A 19,159-nucleotide genomic window follows, 5' to 3' on the forward strand; every position below is an offset into this window, starting at 1 on the left:
CAAAAATTAGAGAGTGGGTGGGATGTTTAAAGAACAACCAGCAAATTTGATAATATGCTCCCAGACCATCTATTTGCAGTCACATTTGTTCAGGTTTATGAGCATTCACTAACAGACACAATAACATTCGCAAATTGCACGGCTATTTCTGGCTTCTTTTGACGTCATGAGTTGCCATGGCGATCTAGGAGGCTGACACAACGCTTGCTCCCATGCACACATGTATTGGTTGTCAGGGGGATGCAGTTGCCAAGGTTACGCTGCATCTTGATTGGCAGCTCAGACATGCTTCAGGTGGCTGTCTCTATTCCTAACCTCCCCCCTCCCCTCCACAGTCACCCCCCTCCCTCCCTACCCCCTGTCTGAGGGAGCTTTCAGCTCAAATAGGAGAGGCAGCGTTCGGAGCACAGAGCCCGCGGGATACCTCCAGGCAGAACTTCAGCAGCCCCATCCAACGGCGCAGAGCACAAAGCTGAGGTAAGTGCACTTTGCCTCACTGGGCAAAACAGCACCGTGCAGAGGCCGACATCACTCTTCCGCTGCGGGTTGCTGGGAACGCGAGGACTGCACTGTGGGGACTAGTGGAATTTGTGAGGGTGGGTTGAGGCTGTGCAGTATTGAGGTTGTGAGAGGAGCTTTGATTTGGGTTGTTAGAATTGTAAAGAATTGTAATCATGTGTGGCTGGTGGGTTGTGAGGAGTGCACTGGTGAGGCTGGTGGGTTTGTGAGGAGTGTACTGGTGCGGCTGGTGGGTTTGTGAGGAGTGTACTGGTGTGGCTGGTGGGTTGTGAGGAGTGTACTGGTGTGGCTGGTGGGTTTGTGAGGAGTGTACTGGTGCGGCTGGTGGGTTGTGAGGAGTGTACTGGTGCGGCTGGTGGGTTTGTGAGGAGTGTACTGGTGTGGCTGGTGGGTTGTGAGGAGTGTACTGGTGTGGCTGGTGGGTTTGTGAGGAGTGTACTGGTGCGGCTGGTGGGTTGTGAGGAGTGTACTGGTGTGGCTGGTGGGTTTGTGAGGAGTGTACTGGTGTGGCTGGTGGGTTTGTGAGGAGTGTACTGGTGAGGCTGGTGGGTTTGTGAGGAGTGTACTAATGTGGCTGGTGGGTTTGTGAGGAGTGTACTGGTGTGGCTGGTGGGTTTGTGAGGAGTGTACTGGTGTGACTGGTATATTTGTGATGGGTTGGTGTGGCCGATGGGTTTGTGAGGGTTGTACTGGTGTGGCTGGTCAGTCTGTGATGGGTGTACTGGTGTGGCTACTGGGTATGAGTGGGGTGAACAGATGCGGCTGGTATGTTTGTGAGGGGTGTACTTTTGTGGCTGGTAAGTCTGTGATGGGTGTACTGGTGTGGCTGGTGGGTTTGTTAGGGGTGTCCTAGTGCGGCTGGTGGGTTTTTGCGGGGTGTACTGGTGTAGCTGGTGGGTTTGTGAGGTGTGTACTGGTGTGGCTAATGCGTTATTGAGGGGTGTACTAGTGTGGGTGGTAAGTTTGTGATGGGTATACTGGTGTGGCTGCTGGGTTTGAGTGGGGTGAACAGATGCGGCTAGTATGTTTGTGATTGGTGTATTAGTGCGGCCGGTGCATTAGTGAGGAGTGAACTGGTGTGTGTGGTAGGTGTGTGAAGTGTGTACTGGTGTGGCTGCTGAGTTTGTGAGGCGTGTACTGGTGTGGGTAGTAGGTTTGTGAGGAGTGTGCTGGTGTGGCTGGTGGATTTGTGAGGGTTGTACTGGTGTGGCTGCTGGGTTTGTGAAAGTTGTACTGGTGTGGGTGGTAGGTTTGTAAAGGGTGTACTGGTGTGGCTGGCAGAATTGTCAGGTGTGTACTGGTGTGGCTGCTGGGTTTGTGAAAGTTGTACTGGTGTGGGTGGTAGGTTTGTGAGGGGTTTACTTGTGTGGTGGTTTGTTTCTGAGGGGTGTACTGGTGTGGCTGGTGGGATTGTGGGGGGTGTACTGGTGTGGCCGGTGGCTTTGTGAGGGCTATACCGATGCAAAGTGTTGGGATTGTGAGGGTGTACTATGTAGACAGGTGGTGATGTGAGAGATTTACTGGTGACATTGTTGCTTGCATGGAGGGGGGTGTACTACAGTGGGTATTGGGATCTTTAAGGGTGTACTGGAATGACTGGTGGAGTCGCGAGGGATGTGCAGTTCCATGTAGAAATATTCTCCCGAGTACTGTGGTACTGTGAGGAATTTGTTATGGGGGCATATTTTTATTGCAGACTCTCCTCAAAGGCAAGTCTCTTTCCTCCAGAAGTTTTCGTGCTTTATGTATGTTATGTGTAATACTGTGCTTTACATCCTGGTTCAAAGAAACATCTCGTTTCTATTGATATTATATGTTTATATATGTTATATACATGTATATAGTTAAATAATAATAATTTTGTCTTGACTTGACGACTTTTAAAGCCCCTCTGTATATTACTAATGCTCACTTGAGTTAGGCCAGACTGGGTTTACTTTATCGCAAATTTCTAGACGTTCAAAAAGTGTTTCTTGTTAAGGAAAAGAGGGAAAGAGAGCAAGACTAAAGAAAGGGGGAAGAGCAAGAGAGAGGGAGAAAGAGAGAAAGGAAAAGAGTGAGAGAAAGAGAGGAGTGGAGAAGAATGAGGGGAGAGAGAAAACATGCAGAGAGGGTGAAGAAAGAGGGTGGGGAGAGAGAGAAGTACTTAGGAACGGGAAGTGAAAGTGGTGAGAATGAAATAGAAACAAGAAACTAGACTGAAAATGAGAGGGAAATTGAAATGAGGCAGTCAGCAAGATGAAAGGAGGGAAAGGCAGAGAGTGGGTGGGAGGCCCCAAAGGATGGACAGAAAGGTGAAGACTTTGCAAACCAGACTCTCATTCTGAGTAAGGTTAAACTTACTTACAGAATAATTTACATCTTTCAGTATATTAGTTGCAGAGGATAAAATAATCTCATAGTATCCACAGCAGAGAAATAGACCATTAGTCTTCGGCTTCTCTCAGGCTTGGTTCTATACTCCTTCACCTCACACTCACACTTTTCCTACCCACCTGTTCATCTAACTTCTCATTAAACATGTCCCAGTGACTCACCTCTGTTAGCATGTTCTTCTCCCTGTTTTTACATTCTTTTCCTGCAGAAACAAGCCCTCAACTCAGCTTTGTTTTGAGTTGAAGATGGAGCTGAATCATAACTCTTTGATTCATCAGTACTTGTTGGCTGAAAGTTGGGAGCAAAACTTCGGGATGCGTCATTTCATCAGAATTAGAATCAGTTCAGATTTATTATCACTGACGTATGTCATGAAATTTGCTGTTTAGCAGCAGCCGTACAGTGCAAGACATGAAAAGAGTTAATACATGAGGAGTATTTGATGGCTCTGGGTGTGGAGGCCAAGTCATTCGAAAGGGAGTTTTTGGAACTGGCAAGCAGCCCTGAGTGCCAGATATTCAAGGGGGAGCCCACACAAGAAGGTTTATCTCCTTAACTAAGGAAGAACGTGCAGGCAGTGGAGAGGGTCCAGAGGAGATTAACGTGAATGATCCCAGGAATGAAAGGGTTAATGAATGAAGAGCATTTTATGGCTCTTGGCTTGTACTTGCTGGAGTCTAGAAGAATGAATGGGATTTCATTGAAACCTATCAAATATTGAAAGGCCTATTAAATGTGCAGAGGATGTTTCCTATAGTAGGAGCGTCTAAGAACAGAGGCCACAGCCTCAAAATAGAGGACATCCCTTTAGAACAGGGATGAGGAGGAATTTCTTTACCCAGAGGGTGATGAATCTGTGGAATTCATTGCCACCGATGGCTGTGGAGGCCAGGTAATTGGATATATTTAAAACAGAGGTTGCTAGGGTCTTCATTAGTGAGGGTGTCAAAGTTTACAGGGAGAAGGTAGCAGAATGGGGTTGAGAAGACTCGATGGGTCAAAGGGCCTAATTCTGCTCCATAAATTAGAAATCCACTGTATTTTCAAAGCTGTCATTGTACCTGCCTCAACCACTTTCTGTGACAGCTCATTCAACATACACATCATCCTTTGCATAGGAAGGTTCCCTATCAAGTTTCTATGAAACCTCCTCACCGCACATACACAAATCCTTCATGGAGAGAGTGACTCTTCCACTCCCTGAGGAGATTGAGCGAGTGAGGCTCTTCCCAGCCCAACCATTTTAACCAAACTATAAAACGGTACTACTGGGAGTGTTCTGACCAGCTGCATCACTGTCTGTATGGGAATTGCAAGGCATCTGACCGCAAATCCCTACAAAGGATTGCAAGAACTGAGAAGATCCTTGGGGTCTCCCTTCCACATATCCAGCAATATTTATCAGAAGCACTGTGTACACAGGGCCCTCAGCATTGTCAATGATCCCTCCTACCCATCCAGCATTCTCCTTGACCCCCTACCATCAGGCAGGAGGTACCGAGGCTTAGGACAAGAACTGTTAGGGTGGGAAATAGCTTCTTCCCCCAGGCTGTAAGAACACTGAACACCCCGCTATCATGTATGAACCTCATCATACTGTCTCATCATGTATGAAGCCTCAGAAGTGTTATACTGTTTACTTCTTAACTTGCACCTTATTATTTGTAAATTTAGTTGTGGTAGTATTACTTTATCTGTTGTGTGGGTGAGTTAGATGTACTGTGTTGTGCACATTGCTCTGGAGGAGTGTTGTTTGACTTGGCGGTATACATGTGTACATTTGAATGGCAATAAACTGAACTTGAACTTGAACTTGAATTTGAAATCTCTCCCTCTCACCTTAAACCTTTGCCCTCCAGTACTTGATTTCTCTACACTGGCTAAACGCCTGTGCACATTCACGCTATCTCTGCCCCTCATAGACTCATAAACCTCTATAAGATCACTCCTCATAGTCATAGTCATAGTCAAACTTTATTGATCCCAGGGGAAATTGGTTTTCATTACAGTTGCACCATAAATAATTAAATAGTAATATGTAAATTATGCCAGGAAATAAGTCCAGGACCAGCCTATTGGCTCAGGGTGTCTGACCCTCCAAGGGAGGAGTTGTAAAGTTTGATGGCCACAGGCAGGAATGACTTCCTATGACGTTCAGTGTTGAATCTCGGTGGAATGAGTCTCTGGCTGAATGTACTCCTGTGCCCACCCTGTACATTATGTAGTGGATGGGAGACATTGACCAAGATGGCATGCAACTTAGACAGCATCCTCTTTTCAGACAGCATCGTCAGAGAGTCCAGTTCCATCCCCACAACATCACTGGCCTTACGAATGAGTTTGTTGATTCTGTTGGTGTCTGCTACCCTCAGCCTGCTGCCCCAGCACACAACAGCAAACATGATTGCACTGGCCACCACAGACTCGTAGAACATCCTCAGCATTGTCCGACAGATGTTAAAGGACCTCAGTCTCCTCAGGAAATAGAGACAGCTCTGACCCTTCTTGTAGACAGCCTCAGTGTTCCTTGACTAGTCCAGTTTATTGTCAATTCGTATCCCCAGATATTTGTAATCCTCCACCATGTCCACACTGACCCCCTGGATGGAAACAGGGGTCACTGGTGCCTCAGGTCTACCACCAGCTCCTTAGTCTTTTTCACATTAAGCTGCAGATAATTCTGCTCACACCATGTGACAAAGTTTCCTACTGTAGCCCTGTACTCAGCCTCATCTCCCTTGCTGATGCATCCAACTATGGCAGTCATCAGAAAACTTCTGAAGATGACAAGACTCTGTGCAGTAGTTGAAGTCCGAGGTGTAAATGGTGAAGAGAAAGGGAGACAAGACAGTCCCCTGTGGAGCCCCAGTGCTGCTGAACACTCTGTCGGACACGCAGTGTTGCAAGCACACTCCTATCTACCAAGGAATAACACCTAACCTCTAGATTTAGATTCATTTATCAAATGTACATTGAAACATGCAGTGAAATGCTTCATTTGCATTAATAACCATCACAACCAAGGATGTGCAGGTGTCGCTACACATTCTGGCACCAACATAGCCTGCCCAAACCCTTCTCCAACCCTCCCACCTACTCACAGAGAGGGCCCTCCAAACCCAGGGCAACCTCCAGTCCTCGGTTCTGGTGTGAAGAGGAGGATCTCTGAATGCACAACACATTGCACCATGAAGTGAATGGGCTATAGAAGACCACGTACTTTCACTCTGTGGCCACTTTGTGAGGTACTTCCTGTAGGAAGTACCTCATAAAGTGGCCAATGAGATACAGTATTGTCCCATGTAATTTATTCCGTGACCTCTACTCTTCCCAGATGCTAGCAACCACCTGCACAGTCAAGCAGCTTGTATCTTGTATGCCTCCAAGGACTCTAGCTGATTTCTACAGACGCACCATGGAGAGCATTCTGACTGGTTGCATGGCTGTGTGTTGAGGAGGCTGCAATGCCCAGGATCAGGAAAAGATGGAGAGGCTTGTGGACCCAGCAAGCTGCATCATGGGCACAAAGGACCTATTCAAATGGCAGTGCCTCAAGACATTCAGGACATGGCCTCTTCTCATGACTACCATCAGGGAGGAGGCACAGGAGCCTGAAGACACATGCTCAGCGTTTTAGGAAGAGTCTCTAAGCCTCCGCCATCAGGTCTAAGAACTGTCTATGAACTCATGAACAACACCTTTCTATTCTTCTTTTGCACTTCTATTGTTATCGCAACTTGTAATAATTCGTTACGCCTGCCACAAGAATACAAATGCCAGTGACAATTAAGCTGATTCTGATTCTGAAGGTAGACTGAGAGACTAAGGGTCCATCCCCCAGCGCAGGACGGGTCCGCCTGGGGGTCTGCTGACAGGAGGGGAGTCTGCGGGTACTTGGTCCCAAGCTGCTGCCCGACGGGAGAGAGAGGAATGCAAGGGCAGCTGTGTCACAAGGCAAATACGCAGAAGGTTAATAGAAGTGTCTCAGCGAGCATTTGTTTTCTCTCGGAGTGAGGAAGGGAGCATGATATCAGGATCAGGTTCATTATCACCGACCTGTATGCGGTAAAATGTATTGTTTTGCGGCGGCAAGACATAAACAAGATACTACAAGTTACAATTTATTCTACAGGAACACTGTTTCCAGATCAGTGCACAGTGGAAAATAACAAACTACAGAAAGGGCAGGAGTGAGTTACAGAAATAGTGTAAGGAAGGCGGTATGAATCTTACTTCTGCCTCGGTGGGAGGAGTTCTTTTTTATGATTGGGTAACATTAGGGGAAAGAAAGCATTGCAACAGCTTAGATAACTCCTGCTGACCGGACAGATCTACTTTCGAGGAAGGAGAATCATATACTCGGAACTGTGGCGATTTACGATATTCGCTGGAACCCCGAACCAGTAGTGGTGGAGGGCCGACGAGGAGAGTCGTGAGTTTGCCTTTTTCTCCCTTCAGTCGCTTTAGTGATCAAAACTTACAGTTTTATCCAAAATGTTGATTAGCCAGTCAAGTAAAGCGGGGAAACAAAGTAAGTTTGAACTAAAAGCGAGTTTATGTGAGGGAGAGTGCGGGGAATAATGTGACTGTGTTTTAATTAGATACCGACTGGCGGATGTTTGGGAAGGAGGCGAGTTTGAGTTTAATGGAAACTTACGTAGATGTTTGTAGCCTTGGCTGGCTGTAACGTAAATTCTTCATATAAGAGTGTCGGTGAGTAGCCAGGGCTTGTGTCAAGTGGCCGTGCTGTTCCGGGGAAATACCTCAGTGTAGAGCCCTCGAGAGACTCTGGCCGCTCGTGTTGGCGGGTTGGGGGGTCGAATCGCCAATATCCTGGGGGCTCTCGTTAACGTGACTGTTGTGTATTGAACAGAGAACGGTGATGCTGGCAAAGACTTCTAATTTAAGAAACTTCCAAGTGACTCCTAACCCTACTTAATTATCACCCATCCGCATTTATTATTATTATCTGTGCGTTATCGTACTTATTCTAACCTAATGTATAATTATCATTTTTACTACAAATTATCTAGTCACATGGACTACGGTAAAGTAGAAAATGCTGGAAATACACATAAGGTCGGCCAGCTTCTGCCGGAAAAAAAAGACGGTTAACGTATCAGGTGGAAGTCTCTTGGTCAGTGAAATGAAAAGTGAACTCTATTTCACTCTTCATAGACAGACCCTCTGTTTCCAACATTTCCTGCTTTATTACAGATTTCCAGAATATGGTGTTTCTGTTTTATTTTCAGAAAACTTAACAATGATTTATCGGAAACTATTGCCCATAAAATAATTAAGCTTATTGTAATATCTATTACAAGATTCCTTGGCTTTATTACGATAACATCACTTCGTGTACCTCACCTTACTTCCTTCAAGTGTTCTCTCTAATAAGCGTCCCATTACTGCCAGTTCTTCGATATCCAATGTCGTAATTCCTCTAATATAATGACCGTTACTGTATTTTCTGTAATATTTATTAACCACTAACCACGACCACGACTTACTCGCGTTTACACTGTCCCATAATATGTGTGGATCCCGGATCAGCCTCCTTCAGCCGCCTGAGGACCCGTCAATAAACAACCCCTTAGGAAAACATCATACACGACTTGAGTGATCACATTGTGTTATATGCAGTTTAACACACCAACGAACTTTGAGTACGGTTTCCACTTTGATTTTCATACCAGCTAAGTTGTTGTATGTAATGATTTATTCCCATTTATTATCATATTACTCTAATATGATAAGTCTGATTCAGTATATAACTCCAAGTGGGCGTAAATCAGACTTTCCTCCGACTCACTCGGTTAAATTGAGAAGAATTAGATTCCTTCCCCATCAGATTTTCCCAGCGATGCTGTGAAAGGCGTTTTAGGTAGCAGCTATTACTTGGCGTACTCTGGACTGGATTTAGATCGAAGATAGTATCCCCGCTGAGAATTACAACAGGCTTTCATTGTCCAAACCTTTCGGCTGGAATATACTTTGCCAGTGGCTGCTGGTCCAAGGAGTTTCTAACCTGCTGTTATCAGATGCTTGAACAATAAGATGGATTCTTGACGTCACAGTCTACCTTTTTGTGATCTTGCCAGCTGTTACACTTTATTCTGCATTGTTATTGTTTTGCCTTGTTCTTCCTCAAAGTGTTGTGTAATGAACTGATCTGTATGAAAACACTTTCCCTGTACTTTGGTACCTGTGACAATGATACACCAATATCAATAACTCAATGACCTGATGTAAGATTACCTCATCTGTATGAACTGTATGCAAAACAATTGTTTCACTGTCTTTTGGTTGACATGACGGTGATAAACCAACTCCACTATTACCCAATATTTATCAATTGCACTGTTGACAGGAAAGTTGTTCTCAAAAGCTGCCAATCATTCAGTGGATTGAATATAGCTTGTCTGAGATTCAAGCTATACTTCATAATTCTTAATAGAAATTATTAAATACCATGAGATCATAAATGAAGAGAACTGCAACAGATCTTTCAGTTTCAGTTTATTTTGATAAATAGTTTAGGTTTGATTGATGAAGTGGGCTCTTGACCTCACAATCCACCTGGTTATGATCTTGCAGTTTATTGTTCAACTGCACTGCATTTTCGCTGCACTGGCCCCATTTACACCGTCGTGATTCATGAACTGGCAAGTGAGAGGCTTGCTTAGACGGTTTTTAGGTATTGTGAGAGCACGTGCCTCAAATGTTATATTCCCTTAAATATAACAGTTAACAGAAGTTTGGATAGGCACATGGATTAGAGGGCCATGGTCTGGGTATAGGTAAATGGGGTTGGGCAGAAGGCCAGGGTGGTATGGACTAGAAGAGCCAAAGGGCCTGTTTCTGTGCTGTTCTATGACTCTATAGCACCATTTCATCAGGCAATGTATTCCTGATTCCAACCACATTTGTGTGAAAATCTCCCCCTCTCTAAATTTCCTGCTTCTTACCTTCTACTTAGCTCCTCTTGTTTTAGACACCCCAATTAAGGAAGAAAAATTCTTACCATCTATTCTACCTATTCATCCTCATAGGTTTCTACCTCTGTCAGGTCACCCCTTCAGCACCCTCCACTTCAGGGAAACAAACACAGCCTATCCAGGTTCACCTTATAACTGATACGTTACAATCCAGTCAATATCCTGGTGAGCCTTCTCTGCACCTCTCCGGTGTGCTTCCATCTTTCCACGAGTGTGATGAACAGGACTACACACAGTACTCCAGGTGTGGCCTAACCAATGCTTTATAAAATTATGGCATGGTTGTGCCTGCTTTCGTATTCTACACAACAGCCAATAAAGGCAAGCACCTCATATCCTTTCTAAACCACCCTATTTACTCACATTGACATTTCAAGATATATGTAATTTTAAAAATAAATTTATTTATCATATATCAGCTTCTACATAGATGTGTGATACAAGAGACTTCAAAAGTTGCAATCTGGAGCAATAGACAGATCATTGGATGAACTCAGTGGGTCAGGCAGCATCTGTAGAGGAAATAGAGTGTTGATCGATATTCTTCATCTGGACTCAGTCTGAATGTCCAGATGAAGGGTCCTGACCTGAAATGTTGATGGACTATTTCCTCCATAGCTACTGTCTGACTCCCTGAATTGCTTTTACACTATATATGTTGAATCAAATACACTTAGTGGCCACTTTGTTAGGTACATCTGTACACCTGTTTGTTCATGGAAATATCTAATCAGCCAATCACGACAGCAACTCAATGCATAAAATCATGCAGACGTGGTCAAGAGGATCAATCAGTTGTTCTTCAGACCAAACATCAGAATGGGGAAGAAATGTGAGCTAAGTGACTTTGACTGCGGAATGATTGTTGGTGCCAGGGAGGGTGGTTTGAGCACCTCAGTAACTGATGATCTCCTGGGACTTTCACACAGTCTCTAGAGTTTACAGAGAACGGTGTGATAAGAAAAACACTCAGTGAGTGACAGTTCTGTGGGTGAAAGTGCCTTGTTAAAGAGAGAGGTCAGAGGCAAATGGCCAGTCTAGTTCAAACTGACAGGAAGGTAACAGTAATCCTGATAACCACACGTTACAACAGTGGTGTGCAGAAGAGCATTTCTGAATGCACGGCACATCAAATCTTGTAACAGATGGGCGACAGCAGCAGAAGACCACAGACATATACTCATCTGCGAAAGTACCTGATAAGGTGGCCATTTTACGTGTTTCATTCTTTATTTTGTACTGCATAACCTTTTAAAAGTTTATTTTAAAATAACATGCTTTCTGTTTCCTGTTTTGTTGTCTGTAAGAACCACTCAGCCTTTCACCTGCCATCTCCTGCATCACCCCTCCGTTTCACTTCTTTATACTGGCTATCTCTGTTCTACATTCTCAGTCCTAGTACAGAATCTCGACATGAATCAACAAACATCCCTTTGCTTCCACAGATATTGTCTGACCTGTTGAGGGCAGGGTGTGCAGAAGCCTGGAGTCCTTCACCGCTAGGTTCAAAACAGCTCCTTCCCTTCAACCATTCTGGTCTTCATTCATCTGGCAACACCCTAATCACTACCTCAATGTGACAACACTGCAACTACTTTGCATTGCAGTGGTTGTTCTAATTGTGTTCTTTCTTGTATCATTTTTGCTCAGTTTATGTTCTTCTTGTGAATGCTGCATATCTGATGCTATGTGCCTGTGATGCTTCTGCAAATCAGTTTTTCATTGCACCTGTACATGCACGTAATGTACCTGACAGTAAACTCAATTTTGACTTTGAGTTCCTTCAGCAGTTTGGTTAATGCTCCAGGTTCCAGCATCTCCAGCCTGTGAGAGTTCTACTTGCTCCAGTTGATACCTGCCACGCACACAAAACACTGGAGGTCAAGTCAGGCAGCATCTGTGGAAGTGAATAAGCAGGCGATGTTTCAGTCAGAGGCTTACCTGCAGGAGTGGAGAGGAAGTGGGAAGGCACTGCAGTAAAAGGCGGGGGGGAAGGAAAGGATAACTAGCTGGAAGTCAGGCGAAGTCAGGTGGGTGGGAAGGGTAAAGGGTGGAGAAGAAGGGATCTGATAGGAGAGGAGAGTGGGCCATGGGCGAAAGGGAAGAAGGAGCAGCACCAAGGGGGAGATGATAGGTAGCTGAGGAGAAGAGGTAAGAGGATAAAGTGGGGAATAGCAGAAGAGGGAAGGGAGAGGGAAGAAGGAAAAAGAAATCACCAGAGACTGGAAAAATCGATGTTCATGCCATCAGGTTGGAGGCTACCTAGACGGAATATGAGGTGTTGCTCCTCCACCTTGGCTTCATCCTGGCAAAAGAGGAGGCCATGGACTGACTTGTTAGAACAGGAATGGGGATAGGAATTAAAATGGTTGGCCACTGGGAAGTTACGTTTTTGGCAGATGGACAGAGGTGCCCGGCAAAGCAGTCCCGCAATTTACATTGGGTCTCACCAGTGTAGAGGAGGCCACATCAGGAGCACCAGATACAATAGACGACCTCAACAGATTCACAGGTGAAGTGTTGCCTCACCTGGAAGGACTTTTTGAGGCCTTGTATTGTTGGTAAGGGAGGGGGTAAATGATCAGGGATGTATACAAGGGAGGACATTAGCGGTGAGGGCCAAATGGACAAGAGAATCACAGAGAGTGTGATCCCTGTGGAAAGCTGAAAGTCAGTGGAAGGTACAGATGTGTTTGGTGTTTGGATCTTGTTGAAGATGGCGGCAGTTACAAAGAATGATGTGTTGGATGCAAAGGCTCATGGAGTGATAGGTGTGAAGACAGGATGAGCGGGAATGTCCGGGGAATAGAAGAGAAGCCAGTGAGGGCTTCAATGGTGGGCGAAGGGAAACCCCTACCTTTGAAGAAGGAGGACATCTCTGATGTCTTAGAAAGGAAAGCCTCATCCTGGGAACAGCTGTGGTAGAGATGAAGGAACTGAAAAAAGGGAATAACATTTTTACAGGAGACAGGATGGGAAGATGTCGGTAGACAGCTTGGCTTCGGAGATCGAGACAGAGAGATTGAAAAAGGGAAGAGGGGTGTCAGAATTTCAATACCTGCAAAAGAGTTGGATGACAAACACTCCACTGATCAGTTCTGGCCGTCTCATTATAGGAAGGATGTAGAAACTTCAGAGAGAGTGCAGAGGAGATTTACAAGGATGCTGCATGGGATCAGAGAGCATGTCTTATGAGGAAAGATTGAGCAAGCTATGGGCTTTGGCCTTTGGAACAAAGGAGGATGAGAGGCGATTTGATAGATGTGTATAAGATGATAAGAAGCATAGATAGAGTGGAATCTGGCACCATTTTCCCAGGGCAGCAATATGAGAGGACGTAATTTTAAAGTGAGAGGAGGAAACTATAGGGGGATGTCAGAAGTAGGATTTTTCTGCCCAGAGAGTTGTGAGTACAATGAACACCCAACAGAAGTTGGTGATAGAGGCAGATACATTAGCGACATTTGAGAAACTCTTAGTTAAGCATATGGATGAAAGAAAAATGACGGGCTGTGTGGGAAGGAAGCGTTGGAGTGGGCTTAATGGCCATGACACTTAGGGACTTGTGCTAATATTATTTTGTGACTTATGTACAGGATTTTGACTACATGTGCTGTGTGTGACTATTATTGCCACAGGCAGCTATGGAGACCAGGTCGTTGGGTGTATTTAAGGCAGAGCTTGATAGGTTCTTGATTGGACTCGGCATCTAAGGTTTTCGGGAGAAGGCCAGGGATTGGGGCTGTGGAGGGGGTAAAGAAAGGATCAGCCATGATTAAATGGCGGAGCAGTCTTGATAGGCCAACTGGCCTAATTCTACACCTATGTCTTATATGTACTATGTTTTGCACCTTGGCCCCAGGAGAATGCTGATTTGTTTAGCAGTATACATGTGTATGGTTGAATGACAATAAACTTGAACTTGAATTTGAAGTAAGCCTTAGGCAATAATGTGTAGCATTCTAACAATCTATTTTTCTATGTTATTTTAACAGATCCCTTGTCCAACATTGAGCCCTATCAGAGACAAGTGTTTCCATCAGTCAGGATGGATGTGTCTGCAGCCAAGCCTTGCCAGGAGGTAAGAGAAGTAAAGGCAGACCAACTCCAGGAAAATGAGCCCGGTCCACATTCGCTGGAGCTGTGTGGTCCACACGTGTCCTTCACCGAAGAAGCCATGTCTCTGCTCAGCGCCAACAGCCTCTTGGCCAGATCCCTGCTGGGCATGAGGCAGGTCAAGCCGAAGGATACCGGTTCCACCAACCGGAGGAAGCGGGAGTTCATCCCAGAAGAGAAGAAGGATAGCAGCTACTGGGACAAGCGCAAGAAGAACAATGAAGCAGCCAAACGGTCCCGTGAGAAACGGCGGGTCAATGACATGGTCCTTGAGCAGAGGGTCCTTGCCTTACTGGAAGAAAATGCCAGGCTGAAAGCTGAGCTCTTGGCTCTGAAGTTCAGGTTCGGCATCATAAAGGACCCTGCAGAGATGCCAGTCACCCCAAGTAATCCATCATCTCTCTGCTGCACAAATGGCATCCAAGGACCTCTTGCAGCCATGGCTGTGAATGGTTATGTTGCTCATCCCGTGGACAATAAAATCTTCCCACCCAATAACCAGCAGGGAGGGGCATCTGTTGGGGCAGAAGCACAAGAGTCCAGTGTGGTGTCTGAGGACTCTGGTATCTCCACCCCTGGAAGTTCCAACATTGGAAGTCCTGTCTTTTTTGATGACCACCTGAGTGACCAAGGCAAGTTCTCCCCAAACTGCGAGGACCACTTTGAAGCTCAGCTCTCTTCCCCTAGTGATGTGGAGGTGGACCTTGCTAGGATAGGCTCCAGCGAGAACATGAAGCCAGTGAGATCCCAGGAACGAATGGAAATGGTGAAATCTTTGCCCCATAAGCTCCGGTTTAAGATAGGAGCTGGGGTGGAAGAGAGCACCGAGGTTGATTTGAGGCTAAGAGTTTGTCAAATGGCAGTGGGTAATTCCACCCCCAGAACTCTTCCGGAACAGTTAGCTGGTCAGGTCAGGGATCATCTGCAAGGGTGTTATACCAACACTGTAATGCCTCACTCTGACAAGGGCTCCGGGGCCGGCTTGTCTCCACCTGCATGGAGAGCCCACATTGGAGCCCAGGGTGGTGGCCAACCAATTTCAAACTGCCCAAAGAACCATCCAAACGAGGACTCCAGCATCAAATCCGAAAACAGCATCCTCAAGAATCAGCTTGCTTCACTCTCTGCTGAGGTCGCTCAGCTCAAAAAGATGTTTTCTCAGCAAAGGTGTTCCAATTTCAAATAACACGGGTCACTGTCGATATTTGTACATTGTTAATTTGATCTGCCCTTCACTTCATAGTTAAGTTATTTGCATAAAACTAAGCCCATGCAAATATTTATTGTTTGTCCTTGTGAATGGATTTAAATGCGTGTAAATATATTTTTACTTTATTTTTTAATCGGCCATTGGTGTTGTAATAAATCCTTTATGACCAATTTAGAAATGGAAGTTCTTCACACTGAAAAAATTTCTTGGTCCTCTGCTGCAGTCTATAAAGCATTTGGGGACTCCGCTATGATCTCTCCACAGATTGCTGGAAGGTCCTTTCACTGTGAAATGAGTTGAGAACATCTGTATCTTGACTATGCTCTGTTAAATAGTTTGATGGTTTGCAGATAGATAAATCTTCAGCCAGACAAAAAGTGAAGAGGTTTAAATGACTATCAACACTGTATACACCAGAACATGATCAACATTGGGGTGCTCCTTTGCAAATCGAGCGGATAAGCTGTATTTAGTGGGTGCAGGATACCCACCTGACTATCTATTGTGCCCTAGGAGCAGCATCATTTGGCTACCTGCCATTATATTCTGAGAGTGGATACATGGTGGACAAGTGGCCGGGAGATGGGTCAACGTTTGTCATGAGCATTGGTGCGCTTGTGGTGTTGCATGCTCAACTAAGCCTACCAACCAGCCCTTCTTTTTACTGTCCCTTAGATTAGAAGATGCTTCCACCACCAACCCCCGGCAGTGCATTCCATGCCCCCAATACTCACCATGTAAAAAATAATTACCTCTGACATACCTCCTATAAGACCATAAGACATAGGAGCAGATTTAGCCCACTCAGCCCATCAAGTCTGCTCTGCCATTCCATCATGGCTGATTTATTAGCCCTCCCAACTCCAGTTTCCTCCCTTCTTTCCATACCCTTTGATGTCCTGACTAATCAAGAACCTATCAACCTCCACTTTGAATATACTCATTGATTTGGCCTCCACAGCCATCTGTGCCAATGAGTTCTGTAGATTCACTACCCTCTAGTTAAAGAAATTCCTCCTCACTTCTTTTCTAAAAAGACATCCCTCTATTCTGAAGCTGTGCCCTCTGGACCTAGACTCAGCCACTATAAGAAACATCCTCCTCACATCCACTCTGTCTAGGCCTTTCAATATTCAATAGGTTTCAGTGAAATCCCGCACCCCCCCCCCGCCATTCAAGTACAGGCCCAGAGCCATCAAATGTTCCTCATATCTTAATCCCCTCATCCTTGGAATCATTCTCGTGAACCTCCTCTGGACCCTTTCCAATGCCAGCATATCTTTTCTTAGATAAGGGGCCCAAAACTGTTCACAATACTCAGGTGCGGTCTGACTAATACCTTATAAAGCCTCAGCATCATATCTTTGCTCTTATATTTTAGTCCAATCGATACTTTCCACCAATCACCTTAAAATTAAGTCTCTGGCTATCCACTCAATCTTATCACCTTGAGCAGCTCAGTCAGGTCACCTCTCATCTTCCTTTGCTCCAAAGCCCAAGCTCACTCAACCTTTACTCATAGGACATGCTCTCTAATCCAGGGAGCAACCTGGTAAGTCTCCTCTGCACCCTTTTTAAAGCTTCCGCATCCTTCCTATAATAAGGCAACCAGAACTGAATACAACATTCCCAAGTGTGGTCAAGCCAGAGTGTTATAGAGCCGCAACAGCTTTTAAACTCAATTGCCCAACTACACAGATATATGACAAAATTGACATATAAAATACTTGCAGAAAAGAACAGATTCATTTTGCAATGAATTAGCTAGCCCTTAAGTAATTGATTTATTTTCTCCTTTCTCCATCCATGCCTATCAAATTTTGGAACTTACATACATTATCTCAATAAATACTTTCTAAGCTACATGACAATCAAAGCAAACTAGAGATGCTGGAAAACTGAAGCAAAATAAAAGAAAATGCTGGAAACATTTGGCTCATCAGGTAGCATCTGTGGAGAGAAAAATAGAAGCAATGTTTCAGGTTTCGAGTGAAATAAATGCCTGTGTAGCAGGGTATGGACTATCAGTGACACCATGATTGTTCATTCAATGCGGTAAGGGTTAAGGCATTTTAAATTGAAATCAGAGCAAGGTAGTCTTCACATCTAAACATGAGGCAAGGAATACAACAGGCAAATACTACATTTGGAATAACCAAATCATTGGCCAGAAAATTTGCAGACCACAGCAAAAAGGGTGATGTAGTAGACAGTAAACAGGGTTCTCTAGGAGTACAAGAGGGAATTGGCTAAGGAATTGCAGGTAAAATTTATCTTGGACAAGAGCAAAGCGATGTATTTTGGAAAGATAAATGAGGAGACAGACCTAAATGAAATTACCTTGAGGATTCTGAATCACAGTCAGAGTTATTATCACTGACATGATGTTCTGAAATTTGTTGTCTCACCACAACAGTGAAGTCCAAGACATAAATATTGCTATAAGTTACAATAAACAAGCAACAAATAAACGAATAGGTGACTAGACAGATAGATAGAGTACTGAGCTAGTGTTCATTGGTTCATGGCCCAGTCAGAAATCTGATGGCAGAGGGGAAGAAGCTGTTCTAAAGTGTTGTGCGTGTGTGTCTTCAGGCTTCTGTACCTCCTCGTTGATGGTAGTAATGAGAAGAGAGAATTTCCCGGATGGTGACAGTCGTTAATGGTGGATGCTGCCTTCTTGAGGCATTGCCTTTTGAAGGTATCTTCGAAGGTGGGGAGGGTTGTGCCTGTGATGGAACTGGCTGAGGCTACAACACACTGCAGACTCTTTTGATCCTGCATGTTGGAAACTCCATAGCAGGCTGTCATGCAACCCGAGTGCTTTCCACTGTACATCTACAGAAATTTGTTAGAGTCTTTGGTGGCATACCAAATCCACCCAAACTTCCAATAAAATAGAGTTGCTGGCATGCCTTCTTTGTGATTGCATCAATCTGTTGGGCCGAGGATAGATCCTATGAGTTGTTGATGCCTAGGGAGTGTTGTAGAAGAGACCTAGTAGTACAAGTAAATGGTTCCCTGAAAGTGGCAACACTGGTAGACAGGGTGGTGAAGAAAATATGTAGTACATTTGCCTTCTTCAGTCAAGGCATTGAGAACAGAAGTCAGTATATCATATTACAACTGTGCAAGACGTTGGTGACGCCACACTTAGAACGGTAGGTACAAGTCCGGTCACCCAGCTTTAAGAAGAATGTCTTTAAGCTGGTCAGGCTGCAGAAAAGATTCACATGGATGTTACCAGAACTGGGAAGCTTGACTTATTAGGAGAGGTTGGAGAGACTAGGATTGTTTTCCCCAGAGTATTGGAAACTGAGGTGAGACCCTATGATGATAAAGTCATGAGAGTCATAGATGAAGTGAATGGTCGCAGTGCTTTTCCAAGGGCAGAGGAATCTAAAATTAGAGGGCATAGGGTTAAGGCAAGAAGGGAAAGATTTGAAGGGGATCTGAGGGACAATATTTTCATTGAGGGAGGTGGCAAGATGGAACAAGCTGCCAGAGGAAGTGGTAGAGGTGGGTACAGTTACAACATTTAAAAGACGTTTAGACAGGTCCATGGGTAGGAAAAATTTAGAGAGATATAGGCAACATCAAGCGAATGGGACTAGCTCAGCTAGTCACCTTGGTCAGTACGGATGCATTGGGCTAAAGGGCCTGTTTCCATTCTGTATAGCTCTATCACTCTAATACCTCCTTTTCTCCAGTGGTGCTGGGTCCAGACAACCCCATTTAGGAAGCAGAAAAGCAAAATGTATTTATATTTTAATCAATTTAATTCATAACAAAGTTTATGATTTCTGATTTATTGGTGCCTGTCCTGTGTTGTACATCAGCACAGATTAGGATCGTGAGGAGTTTCAGAGAAAGCAACGTGCCAGTTTTCCGAGTTGGTTTGGAAACGCACTGCAATATTATTGCCTTGTCCAGCCATTTG

At 44.8% G+C, this 19,159-nt stretch overlaps 1 protein-coding gene across 3 annotated transcripts; it reads left to right on the forward strand.

The window, feature by feature from the left end:
* The first annotated feature begins 367 nt into the window (after window positions 1-367).
* nfil3-6 (nuclear factor, interleukin 3 regulated, member 6) lies at window positions 368-17,625 on the forward strand. Of its 3 annotated transcripts, none has more exons than XM_063036070.1 (2): window positions 368-477; window positions 13,889-15,439. In XM_063036070.1, exon 2 carries the CDS (start codon window positions 13,942-13,944, stop codon window positions 15,193-15,195), a length of 1,254 nt encoding a protein of 417 aa, XP_062892140.1. In that variant the 5' UTR covers window positions 368-477; window positions 13,889-13,941; the 3' UTR covers window positions 15,196-15,439. The 3 variants fall into 3 exon arrangements, with proteins under 3 accessions (XP_062892140.1, XP_062892138.1, XP_062892139.1); XM_063036068.1 differs by lacking the exon at window positions 368-477 and adding an exon at window positions 6,994-7,426 and having other exon boundaries at window positions 13,889-17,625; XM_063036069.1 differs by lacking the exon at window positions 368-477 and adding an exon at window positions 6,996-7,327 and having other exon boundaries at window positions 13,889-15,428.
* The last annotated feature ends 1,534 nt before the right edge of the window (window positions 17,626-19,159 follow it).

Source organism: Mobula hypostoma, chromosome 29 (assembly GCF_963921235.1).
Source record: "Mobula hypostoma chromosome 29, sMobHyp1.1, whole genome shotgun sequence".
In the NCBI taxonomy this organism is placed as follows: Eukaryota; Metazoa; Chordata; class Chondrichthyes; order Myliobatiformes; family Myliobatidae; genus Mobula; species Mobula hypostoma.